At 37.3% G+C, this 13,410-nt stretch overlaps 1 protein-coding gene across 5 annotated transcripts in view; it reads right to left on the reverse strand.

Annotated features, from left to right (window-relative positions):
- Positions 1-3,044: 3,044 nt before the first annotated feature.
- Positions 3,045-13,410, reverse strand: part of PPA2 (inorganic pyrophosphatase 2) — a 113,795-nt gene continuing 103,429 nt past the window's right edge. For 2 of the 5 annotated variants that reach the window (XM_054484614.2, XM_054484617.2), the window contains 2 exons: positions 4,329-4,365; positions 3,045-3,252 (listed from right to left, as the gene is read on the reverse strand). In XM_054484614.2, the coding sequence (XP_054340589.1) occupies positions 3,224-3,252; positions 4,329-4,365 (66 nt within the window). In that variant the 3' untranslated portion in view covers positions 3,045-3,223. Of the gene's footprint in view, positions 3,253-4,328; positions 4,366-7,759; positions 9,905-13,410 lie in introns of those variants that run through there. The other 3 variants (XM_054484616.2, XM_054484613.2, XM_054484615.2) reach the window with 3 other exon arrangements.

Here is a 13,410-nt window from a genome sequence, read left to right on the forward strand (position 1 = left end):
AAAGCCACAGGGGTGGAACTGCCCAAGGCCGTGGGAGCCCACCTCTTCCATCAGCATGGTCTGGATGTGGGACATCAGGTCTAAGGAGATCATTTTGAAACTTTAAGGCTCAATGACTGCCCTATTGGATTTCGGACTTGTATGGGGTCTGTAGTACCTTTATTTTGGACAATTCCTCCCACTTGAAATCGCTGTATTTACCCAATGCCTGTACCCCCATTGTATCTAGGAAGTAACTAACTTGCTTTTGATTTTACAGGCTCATAGGCAGAAGGGACTTGCCTTATCTCAGATAAGACTCTGGACTTGGACTTTTGGGTTAATGCTGGAATGAGTTAAGACTTTGGGGGACTGTTGGGAAGGCATAATTATGTTTGAAATGTGAGAAGGATGAGATTTGGGAGGAATAAGGGACAGAATGATATGGTATGGCTCTGAGTCCCCACCTAAATCTCATCTTGAACTGTAACCTGAATTGTAATCCAAGTGTTGGAGAAAGGACCTCATGGTAGGTGATTAGATCATGGCGGCAGTTCCCCTATGCTGTTCTTGTGATAGTGAGCAAGTTCTCATGAGAGCTGATGATTTTTATACGGGGATTTCCCCACTTTGCTCTGCACTTGTCTCTCTTGCCACCATGTGAAGGACATGTTTGTTTCCCTTTCCTCCGTAACTGTAAGTTTCCTGAGGTCTCCCCAGCCATGAGGAAGTCAATTAAACCCCTTTCCTTTATAAATTACCCAGTATCAGGCAGTTCTTTATAGCAGCATGAAAATGGACTAATACAGTGAGAACTTACTCATTACCAAAGAGATTACATTTCACCATGAGATTTGGAGCGGACAAAACATCTAAACCATATCAAATGGATTTACCTCCCCTAGCAAGGCTCACTAGGTAGCATCTGAGTACTACTGACTGCTAGAAGAAGAGGGGGAAAAATATTAGGTGTGCCTTGCCCCACAAAAGGACCACCAGACACAGCTTACCTCTTCCAACTTTCAAGAGACTAACATGTCACATGCCATAAATCCACTATCTCTTGATAATTCCAGCTAACTTGTTACAACTATTGCAATAATAGTACTCTATTTTCTACCTTTCTACAAGTTTTATTTTCACAATTTAAACACTCAGTATATCAACAAAAGTAAAAAGAATTCATTCTCCTCTTACACTCTTTGTTGTCCCTCAAAGAGGTTCATACATGACCAAAGACACTTCAAGAGAATATTTACTCCTGGAATAATCATTTAAACTCTCTGTGCATTTTCTTGTCTATAAAATAGAGGAGTGCTCTGAGCTTTGCCTACATTACAAGGTGGTTGTATGCAAGAAACTGAATGCATAGAAGGATGGAAAAACTGTAGGATTTACAGCCACAGAGTAATGGGCTCTATCTAATCCTGGCTCTGAAACTGAACTAGCTGTGTGACCTTGGGCAAGTTATAGAACTTCTCAAGTAGAGGCATATAGGGTATATGTACACATAGTATCCAAAACAGCGCTTGATATACAATAGGTGCTCAATAAATCATAACTTTTATAACAGTCTTTTGTAAACCACAAAGCACTTTAAATGCAATTTGTTAATGATGATATATAGAAAAAGGGAGAAAAAGCAGTGAACAAAACTGGTAAGAGAGAAGTGCAGTATTCGGAGTGTGAGTATAACATATGTTTGAGGAGTGAGTAGCATTGCATGGCTATAGGATGGGTTTCCTGACAAAAGGAGAGAGTCTTATTTTTATTGTCAAGAATATAGAAAACTATGGATAGAGCACATTTTGAGAAAAATATAACAAAATAGGATCTATGCTGTAAGAAAATCACTGTTTAGAAATGTGGAAGATGGTATGAAGGGAGAAAAACTGGAGGCAAGACAACCACTTGGTTAGGACATAAGAGTGCATGATACTGATCATGGGGATGAGGCAGAGGGGCTGGATCTCAGAGTCATGGAGAAGAGATAGGAGCCTGTTAACAAGAGTCTAGTGAAGTAAGGGAAAAATCAACAGAGTAGGGGTGTCAACAAATGAGGACAACAAATAACCATTTAGATCATCTTCATGAATAAAGAGAAGTTTCATAAGATTTCAAGGCTTCAAGTGGAAGATTTAGAGAAAGTCAATTCCATTGTTCAAGAATAAGGAGAAAGGAGCATATGTGTAAGTGAAGATGAATTCAGGTTTGGACAAGAGAAGTCAAAGGCATTTAAACTGATGACCAATAGGCAGACACCAGAAAGAGACCTGGGCTTCTTATGGAGATTTGAGAGTCATCGCTATAGAGGTCACCATCATAGAGGGAGTCGTCACTACAGAGTGTCATCCTGTAGAGATGATGAGAGTCATCCCCAGAGTCATCATCATAACGGGAATGAATGAGAATCAAAAAGAGATTAGGATTTCCAAAACAATAAATTACAGGAAGGAGCCTTAATAAATGTAACACATTTACACAGGCACTACTAAGAGAGTAGAGGTTGGCCAAATATTTAAAGCCTCTACCAGTACCAGCAATGGACTTGAAAAGGAATAATACAGTAACAGTTGTCTACACAACGTTTATTAATTTATTGAATCTGTGATTTTTACATCCAATCTACAGAAATAAAAACTAGTAAAATCAATGGGTTCCTTTAAGTATAGAAACTAGAATTGGTCAACTCAATGCCTCTAAATTTGTGCTATGAAATGAAACAAAATCTTTTTTTTTTTTTTCTGAGACAGAGTCTCTCTCTGTCGCCCAGGCTGGAGTGCAGTGGTGCAATCTCTGCTCACTGCAACCTCTGCTTCCTAGGCTCAAGCAATTCTTCTGCCTCAGCCTCCTGAGTAGCTGGGACTACAGGCATGCACCCCCACGCCTGGCTAATTTTTGTATTTTTAATAGAGATGGGGTTTCAACATATTGGCCAGGCTGGTCTTGAACTCCTGACCTCGTGATCTGCCCACCTCGGCCTCCCAAAGTGCTGAAATTACAGGCATGAGACACCGTGCCTGGCCAAAATCTTCTTTTTATATCAATAAATGTCCAAAGGAGAGTAATTTATAATTCTTACTGTTTATTTGTATATTACATAGCTCGAAAAGTTTGAAAAAATGAAGTTTTAACAGGAAGTCAGTAAATGCTCATAGACCCCCTTGTCTCTAGCACTTAGGGAAAAAGAGTCTTGGAGTCCTTAGAGACGGGAATCTTGACAGCAGAATTTCAGATGTTTCAATCACTTGCCAAGGAAGTGCCATACTTGCTCTGCATTTAAAATGGGGAAAGAGGGTATTAGGGAAGGGATAAGAGGAGGGAAAAGGGAATGATTAATCAAATTTAATTTAGACTTTTAGGAAGTATTTAGGCAGATACAAACAGTCATAAGCTATCTAAAGTTGCATTTCTCTATTTAAAGCTATTTCCGTTCAAACTTTTGTCCCAAGTTCTCTCATTTGGCCCAAGCCTTATATAAAGCTACATTAAAAATTCTAGAGCCTTCCTACTTTATTTCTTGTATCTTTCTGGGTCATTTTAGTCTCTAGCAGACAACATAGAAGTGCTACAACATGAAAAGTTTAGATAAAGCTTGTATTGTAAAATTTGACTACACAAAAAATGCCCCAAATGGGATAGTATCACAAAGAAACAATTTGTTAGCTTACCATATAAGGAATACAGTTTGCTTTCCCATGAAATCATGTCTATGGATTTACTCCTTTCTAAACATGTCATACTTGACTCACAGTAAATAGTTCTCATATTTCTTCCAAATCTGCAAGTTGAATATTCTTCTAATATTTTATATTAAAACAAAAAGCCAAAAGCCTTGCAATATTTTGAAAGACAAATGATGTGTGCACATGCTTAAATTCTGAAAATTCACTACAGAGCATTTTTACTTGTTTATTAAAACACTTCAAATAATGGTAATAAAAATATTGTATTTATTTTTAATTCTGTAACAGTATAGGTTTTAAGATCTTCAGCTAAAATAAGTGATTCATTAAAATAAGATAAATATCTGAATGTAAGTTTTTTTTTTAAATTAAATCTTTTAAAATTAGATGTATCAGAACTGGCTGGAATATCTCAGTAGTTCACCAAAAAAAGTCACTGTACAATCAAATCATTTTCTAACCTAGAAAAGTAGTTAAAGGCATTCTCCTTATTTTCTGAATTAGAAAATATTTCATCTGAAATTTTAGCGACTATTTTAAAAATATTTCACTTAGCTTATACAGCTTTCCAATTTATCTATTTTATTTTTATTTTTAGGCTTCCACTACTATAAACAAATAAATTTATACAAGTTACTCTTAATGAATCAAAATATACTATACCTTCTTCATTACTTTCTTTATTCGGTGAATATGATACCTGAAAATAAAAACAGAGAAAGAATCTCTGTTACAATAAATACTTATACGTGGAAAGCGCATCCAGAAAAGTTTTTTCATGAAATTATAGAACAAAGTTTACACACACAATGGATCTTTAACCTGAAAAAGGTAAATATTCCCCTTTGCTTTTCATTATGATTGTTCATTCTTTCAGATAAACAAACAACAGACTTAGAGTAAAATAAAAATACTTGAAAATATTTTTTATCTTAACCCATGGAATCCACTGAAGGTCTTGCAGCTAGGAATGAAAAGAGAGGTTTTCTTTCAATTGCTTCCACAGCTAATGTCTTGAAAGTTAAAATCAAGCACACACACACATATTTAAATATATGTTTGTTCATGCTTGCTATAAAACACACACTTGCTATAAAATTTATCTGTCTTCTAGAACTTTAAATTATTGTTTCTATTTATTCTGATGGCTGGGCCAAGATTCTCAGAACAGACAAGTTTGAAGAAACATTTTTATGCAATAGTTTTTTTTCCCATAATTAAGATTAATACTTTTTAACACTCCACTGGAAGATCTATTTTCCATAAAGAAGAAGCCACAAAGATTTAGTTTAAAGAATCATTAGAATTTACATCTATGTGACCACCATCTAAGTACAGAAATGAAACATGCCAGGCCCCTCCACAACTATGACCCCTTCCTTCCTAGCAATAACCCTACCCTACCTTGATTTTGTAACACACTTTTCAGATTTCAAATTTAATAATTAACTTCTAATTCTCTGAATTTGCTGACCTTCAATAGATAGGAAATACCTGCCTCTAGCATTTGTTAAGTCTGAGGCAGAGGTCCAAATGTACAAATATACATTTAAAAGAACAGAGCTGGAGGCATCACACTACCTGACTTCAAACTATACTACAAGGCTACAGTAACCAAAACAGCATGGTACTGGTACCAAAACAGAGATATAGATCAATGGAACAGAACAGAGCCCTCAGAAATAATGCCACATATCTACAACTATCTGATCTTTGACAAACCTGACAAAAACAAGAAATGGGGAAAGGATTTGCTATTTAATAAATGGTGCTGGGAAAACTGGCTAGCCATATGTAGAAAGCTGAAACTGGATCCCTTCCTTACACCTTATACAAAAATCAATTCAAGATGGATTAAAGACTTAAATGTTAGACCTAAAACCATAAAAACCCTAGAAGAAAACCTAGGCATTACCATTCAGGACATAGGCATGGGCAAGGACTTCATGTCTAGAACACCAAAAGCAATGGCAACAAAAGCCAAAATTGACAAATGGGATCTAATTAAACTCAAGAGCTTCTGCACAGCAAAAGAAACTACCTACAAAATGGGAGAAAATTTTCGCAACCTACTCATCTGACAAAGGGCTAATATCCAGAATCTACAATGAACTTCAACAAATCTACGAGAAAAAAACAAACAACCCCATCAAAAAGTAGGCGAAGGACATGAACAGACACTTCTCAAAAGAAGACATTTATGCAGCCAAAAAACACATGAAAAAATGCTCACCATCACTGGCCATCAGAGAAATGCAAATCAAAACCACAATGAGATACCATCTTACACCAGTTAGAATGGCAATCATTAAAAAGTCAGGAAACAACAGGTGCTGGAGAGGATGTGGACAAATAGGAACACTTTTACACTGTTGGTGGGACTGTAAACTAGTTCAACCATTGTGGAAGTCAGTGTGGCAATTCCTCAGGGATCTAGAACTAGAAATACCATTTGATCCAGCCATCCCATTACTGGGTATATACCCAAAGGACTATAAATCATGCTGCTATAAAGACACATGCACACTTATGTTTATTGCAGCACTATTCACAATAGCAAAGACTTGGAACCAACCCAAATGTCCAACAATGATAGACTGGATTAAGAAAATGTGGCACATATACACCACGGAATACTATGCAGCCATAAAAAATGATGAGTTCACGTCCTTTGTAGGGACACGGATGAAACTGGAAATCATCATTCTCAGTAAACTATCGCAACAAAAAACCAAACACCGCATATTCTCACTCATAGGTGGGAATTGAACAATGAGAACACATGGACACAGGAAGGGGAACATCACACTCTGGGGACTGTTGTGGGGTGGGGGGAGGGGGGAGGGATAGCATTGGGAGATATACCTAATGCTAGATGACGAGTTAGTGGGTGCAGCGCACCAGCATGACACATGTATACATATGTAACTAACCAGCACATTGTGCACATGTACCCTAAAACTTAAAGTGTAATAACAATAATAATATATATTAAAAAAAAGAAAGCAACGACAATACCAAAAAAAAAACCCAAATAATGAAAAACATGTTAAAAGTAAAAAAAAAAAAACAAAAAAACAAATATACATCTAAATATTTAAAAGTTACAATAACTCAGGCTAACAACTGATGAATATATATATGAAATGTGTTCCATCTCACTATCTTGATACAAATACCTTTGTAATGACCTATAAGCTCTCATTTAGGGTTCCAGACACCTTAGAGACATGTGCCTGGATTTGGCAGAGGAAGGAAAAGAGGCCCTCATCCTTCTCCACTTCTTTCCCTATTCCAGGCTCCTTTCTGTATTTCAAGGGCCTCATCTGCACATGGGTAGAAATTTAGTAGCCCACATATCTAGGCACCTTTTACCTCCAAACAGCCACCCACCAGCCCCTGCAGAAGTAACGGTGGGTACAAAGTCCATAGAGTCAGGAGCGTGGACCTGGGGAGATGTGTAGCCTGGTTTCTACACAGGCCCCGGAAACAGGCTTAAACCTGTCTGGGCAGAGGATTCCAGGGTCCTGGGTTGCCAGGATGTGGTCTAGAATGGGGGCATGCCTCCTAGTGAGTCTAACTTTGGCCCCTTGTGGGGATGTGGTCTAGAATGGGGGCATGCCTCCTGGTGAGTCTGTAACTTTGGCCTCTTGGTCTTCTTGCCCTATGGTGAGATATGTGACTTAATAACGGCCAAGTATGACCCTCCAAAAAGCAGGATCTGAGGAAGGCTCTCCGTGCTTAAATCTAAGGGCAGTACTGAATAGCCACCACTCCACCAGAAGAAAGATTTATATCTCAGCAATATTAAAATATTCCCTATGATAGCTAATTTTATGTGTCAACTTGGAGGGTGTTTTCAGATGAGATTAACATTTAAACCAGTGAACTCTGAATAATGCAGACTGCCCTCCCTAATGTTGGTAGGCCCCATCTGATCAGTTGAAGGCTTTAATTGAACAAAAAGACCAGTCTGTCCCAAGCAAAAGGGAATTCTCCAGCAGAGAGCCATCAGATTTCATCTGCTCAACTGGCTCTCCTGGGTCTCCAGGCTGCTGGCCTTCACACTGGAACTGCATCATCTGCTCTCCTGAGTCTCCAGCCCGCCAGCCCAACTGCAGATTTTGGACTTGCCAAGCCACTATAATCATGTAAGCCAATTCCTTATAATAAATCTCTTTCTGTATATATGCACATCCAATTGGTTCTGACTCTGTGGAGAATCCTAATAAATTCCCCCAAATCATAAATAGTTCAAAGTTATTACTCTTTCTATTCTGTTTTAGGAAAAAAGCTGAACAAACAGACTTCGTTTGATTTTTTAAATTACAATTTTTATCTTTTTGTTTGTTTGTTTTAGAGATGGAGTCTCGCTAAGTTGCCCAGGCTGGTCTTGAACTTCTGGGCTCAAACTTTCCTCCCACCTTGGTCTCCCAAAGTGCTAGGATTACAGGCATGAGCCACCGTGCCTGGCCTAAAATCACAGGTTCTAAGAACATCCTTTAGTTATTCCAAGTACTTCAAAAAGAATAAAATCTCTACTCAGCTTGTCCACAAAGAAAAATCCTTAACCATCGTTAGTTTTGAGGATGGTAGGATTTAAATCTGGGTATGACAGTAACACAACATAAAAATTGTACTCCTTGAGATTAGGCATTTGGGATTTGACAGCTCTATTTTTCTTTTTTTTTTTTTTTTCTTTTTATTATTATTATTATTATTACACTTTAGGCTCTATGGTACATGTGCGCAACGTGCAGGTAAGTTACATATGTATACATGTGCCATGCTGGTGCGCTGCACCCACTAACTCGTCATCTAGCATTAGGTATATCTCCCAATGCTATCCCTCCCCCCTCCCCCCACCCCACAACAGTCCCCGAAGTGTGATGTTCCCCTTCCTGTGTCCATGTGTTCTCATTGTTCAATTCCCACCTATGAGTGAGAATATGCGGTGTTTGGTTTTTTGTTCTTGCGATAGTTTACTGAGAATGATGATTTCCAATTTCATCCATGTCCCTACAAAGGACGTGAACTCATCATTTTTTATGGCTGCATAGTATTCCATGGTGTATATGTGCCACACTTTCTTAATCCAGTCTATCACTGTTGGACATTTGGGTTGGTTCCAAGTCTTTGCTATTGTGAATCATGCCGCAATAAACATACGTGTGCATGTGTCTTTATAGCAGCATGATTTATAGTCCTTTGGGTATATACCCAGTAATGGGATGGCTGGGTCAAATGGAATTTCTAGTTCTAGATCCCTGAGGAATCACCACACTGACTTCCACAATGGTTGAACTAGTTTACAGTCCCACCAACAGTGTAAAAGTGTTCCTATTTCTCCACATCCTCTCCAGCACCTGTTGTTTCCTGACTTTTTAATGATTACCATTCTAACTGGTGTGAGATGGTATCTCATTGTGGTTTTGATTTGCATTTCTCTGATGGCCAGTGATGATGAGCATTTTTTCATGTGTTTTTTGGCTGCATAAATGTCTTCTTTTGAGAAGTGTCTGTTCATGTCCTTTGCCCACTTTTTGATGGGGTTGTTTGTTTTTTTCTTGTAAATCTGTTGGAGTTCATTGTAGATTCTGGATATTAGCCCTTTGTCAGATTAGTAGATTGCGAAAATTTTCTCCCATTTTGTAGGCTGCCTGTTCACTCTGATGGTAGTTTCCTTTGCTGTGCAGAAGCTCTTTAGTTTAATTAGATCCCATTTGTCAATTTTGGCTTTTGTTGCCATTGCTTTTGGTGTTTTAGACATGAAGTCCTTGCCCATGCCTATGTCCTGAATGGTATTGCCTAGGTTTTCTTCTAGGGTTTTTATGGTTTTAGGTCTAACATTTAAGTCTTTAATCCATCTTGAATTGATTTTTGTATAAGGTGTAAGGAAGGGATCCAGTTTCAGCTTTCTACATATGGCTAGCCAGTTTTTCCCAGCACCATTTATTAAATAGGGAATCCCTTCCCCATTTCTTGTTTTTGTCAGGTTTGTCAAAGATCAGATAGTTGTAGATATGTGACATTATTTCTGACGGCTCTGTTCTGTTCCATTGATCTATATCTCTGTTTTGGTACCAGTACCATGCTGTTTTGGTTACTGTAGCCTTGTAGTATAGTTTGAAGTCAGGTAGCGTGATGCCTCCAGCTTTGTTCTTTTGGCTTAGGATTGACTTGGCGATGCGGGCTCCCTAACTCATTTTATGAGGCCAGCATCATCCTGATACCAAAGCCTGGTAGAGACACAACAAAAAAAGAGAATTTTAGACCAATATCCTTGATGAACATTGATGCAAAAATCCTCAATAAAATACTGGCAAACAGAATCCAGCAGCACATCAAAAAGCTTATCCACCATGATCAAGTGGGCTTCATCCCTGGGATGCAAGGCTGGTTCAATATACGCAAATCAATAAATGTAATCCAGCATATAAACAGAACCAAAGTCAAAAACCACATGATTATCTCAATAGATGCAGAAAAGGCCTTTGACAAAATTCAACAAACCTTCATGCTAAAAACTCTCAATACATTAGGTATTGATGGGTCGTATCTCAAAATAATAAGAGCTATTTATGACAAACCCACAGCCAATATCATACTGAATGGGCAAAAACTGGAAGCATTCCCTTTGAAAACTGGCACAAGACAGGGATGCCCTCTCTCACCACTTCTATTCAACATAGTGTTGGAAGTTCTGGCCAGGGCAATTAGGCAAGAGAAGGAAATCAAGGGTATTCAATTAGGAAAAGAGGAAGTCAAATTGTCCCAGTTTGCAGTTGACATGATAGTATATCTAGAAAACCCCATTGTCTCAGCCCAAAATCTCCTTAAGCTGATAAGCAACTTCAGCAAAGTCTCAGGATACAAAATCAATGTACAAAAATCACAAGCATTCTTATACATCAATAACAGACAAACGGAGAGCCAAATCATGAGTGAACTCCCATTCACAATTGCTTCAAAGAGAATAAAATACCTAGGAATCCAACTTACAAGGGATGTGAAGGACCTCTTCAAGGAGAACTACAAACCACTGCTCAAGGAAATAAAAGAGGATACAAACAAATGGAAGAACATTCCATGCTCATGGGTAGGAAGAATCAATATCATGAAAATGGCCATCCTTCCCAAGGTAATTTACAGATTCAATGCCATCCCCATCAAGTTACCAATGACTTTCTTCACAGAATTGGACAAAACTACTTTAAAGTTCATATGGACAGCTCTATTTTTCTAAACAGACCATAAAACGGGGTAATCTGCTTATTCTATGGAATTGCTATATACTCCTTAAATTGTGCAGGATGCCTATATGTGTCCTGCACAATTTAAGGAGAGTATAACAATACAAAATTTTTTTCTTAAATTAGCTGTTTAGATTTCCTGCTTAAAATTAGCAGCTGCTTCTTGTTGGAGCTGCCAAACATTTCAGAGGAATAAAATGTATAGTGTATAAAAATAGAATAATTGAGCAGCTTCTCATTAACCTAAAAAGTATTACAGAAAAGAAATGGGCAAGCTACTCTAAAACGTTTATCATTACATTTTATTTTAAAATAATTTCCAGAATGGTTTTATTTCTTCATTCTTAAAATACATTTCTCAATTGATAGAATATATTCAGAATATACAAAGCCATATGATATATATTTAAATATACACACACACACGCACGCACACACACACCCCATCATAGGTAAGTCTGACACTAAGAGATAATGATAAAGTTTGAAGGTAATTTAAAATAATACCATATTAAAAGAGAAACTATCATTTAAATTTGAAAACACCAATAATAATGGATTCATGATAAATATCAGCTATTTGACTCTTTATCTACAGTCAATGATTTCCTGGTGCTTAAACATAATGACAAATATAACATTTACTTACAGAAAATGGAACAAAGAGATGTATGGAGCAGTACCCAAAAGATTACTAATCCCCACTCTTCACTCTCAGGGGATACTATGATTACATTTTCATTGTAAGAAACTAAAAAAATAACTTTTAGTTACTTACTTCTAAATTTCTTTTAATGTAATTACTTACCTCATCTAATTTCTTAGTAGGAAAAGAATGTGGACATCCTCTACTCACCCAAGATAAATTCTCCACCAACAATGAGTATTGTTTTATAGTCTCATTCTAAAAATGCTACTTCCATGGCTGGGTATGGTGGCTTACGCCTGTAATCTGAGCACTTTGGGAAGCCAAGGCAGGTAGATCCACTTGAGCTCGGGAGTTTGAGACCAACCCCGGGCAACATAGTGAGACCGTGTCTTTTATTAAATAAATAATTAATTAATTAATTAAAATGCTATCTACTCCTCTTCCTCATCCCAAAAATCCTTCTCATTATCTTTATATCTTTAATTGCTTTCAAACAAATCTAACGATTTCATTGCCAAAGTATTCCTTTCTTTTCTGTTTATATATAAACTGTATTTTAAATGAATATAAACTGTTAATACAACTGCTCTGTACTTAAGTGTCTCTCTCTCAAATAACTCTACCGGGTCCCTATAAGCATTTTCACCTGCAAGTTACATTTGTTCAAATGAACAAACATGACACACTGAACCAATATAAAGTATCCTGCTTTACTATATATAACAAAGAGATTGACATTATGTCATTTTACTAAAAAAGTTCAAAATTAAAGGAAAAAAAATAGGTTCCCAGTTTTTCATTCAGGTGATGCAAGGTTTTAGTTGAATTAAAGTGCCTTGGACATTGTCTTTCTTTTTCTTTTTTCTTTTTTTTTTTTTTTAGAGACGGGGTTTTACCATGTTGGCCAGGCTGGTCTGGAACTCCTGAACTCAAGTGATCTACCTGCTTCTGTCTCCTTAAGTGCTGGGATTACAGGTGTGAGCCACTGTGCCCAGCCAGACATTGTCTTTCTGCATTGTATTTCCATACTTCATAAGGCAGTTATGCTACATTCATTTTACTTTTCACACAATCCTTTTCTGATTTTTCGCTTTAGAATCAACAAATTAGGTCCAATTCTTACCCATAAAGAAGACATAAAAATATTTTAAGTTCATGTAAGTTTAATCTATTAATACTTCCTCTTCAAGAATGCATTTAAATGGCTAGTAGCTAAGTAAATGATTGGTTTTACTTTCACTAACTTTGTCTACCATCCGGTGGTAATGCACAGCAAAGCTGTTAAGGGGCAAAAAGAGAAAGAAGAGGGAGAAATAAGACTAAAATGATGTCTTTTCTTCATAAATCAGGGTCTGGTTCTAATCAGACCCTGATTAATGAAGAAAAGGCATTATTTAAAACATTTTTAAATGAATTCCCATAAGGATGTTCATTCTCAGGGTCATAAACAAAACAAATCTGTATGACATAAATGTTGTAGTGTGATCTTACTAGAAATTACATCCTAAGATCAGTTCTACTGTAAAAGAAAATACAGTCCTCTTTGACGGAGATACAGCTTTGATTAAAGTGCGCGCCCACAGAGGGAAGTATTTCTTGCGTAGGTAGTCTGAGGGGTCAAAGCAACCCTGGTGATAAGAGGGTATCCCAGCCAGATTAACCTCAGAGATTAGTTCTGAGCTGGCTCAGTTTCAATAACCAGATGCCAGGGAATGCCTTCTCCTTGTGGACCATGCAAGGAAGCTGTTACTGTCATGTTATCAGGCAAGCCCTAAATAGAGATAAAGGATATGCCCAAAGGAACCATTTGAGGAACATGGCTGTTACAAGTCCTATCCAAGAA

The sequence above is a fragment of the Pongo pygmaeus genome, chromosome 3 (genome assembly GCF_028885625.2).
Source record: "Pongo pygmaeus isolate AG05252 chromosome 3, NHGRI_mPonPyg2-v2.0_pri, whole genome shotgun sequence".
Taxonomy (NCBI): Eukaryota; Metazoa; Chordata; class Mammalia; order Primates; family Hominidae; genus Pongo; species Pongo pygmaeus.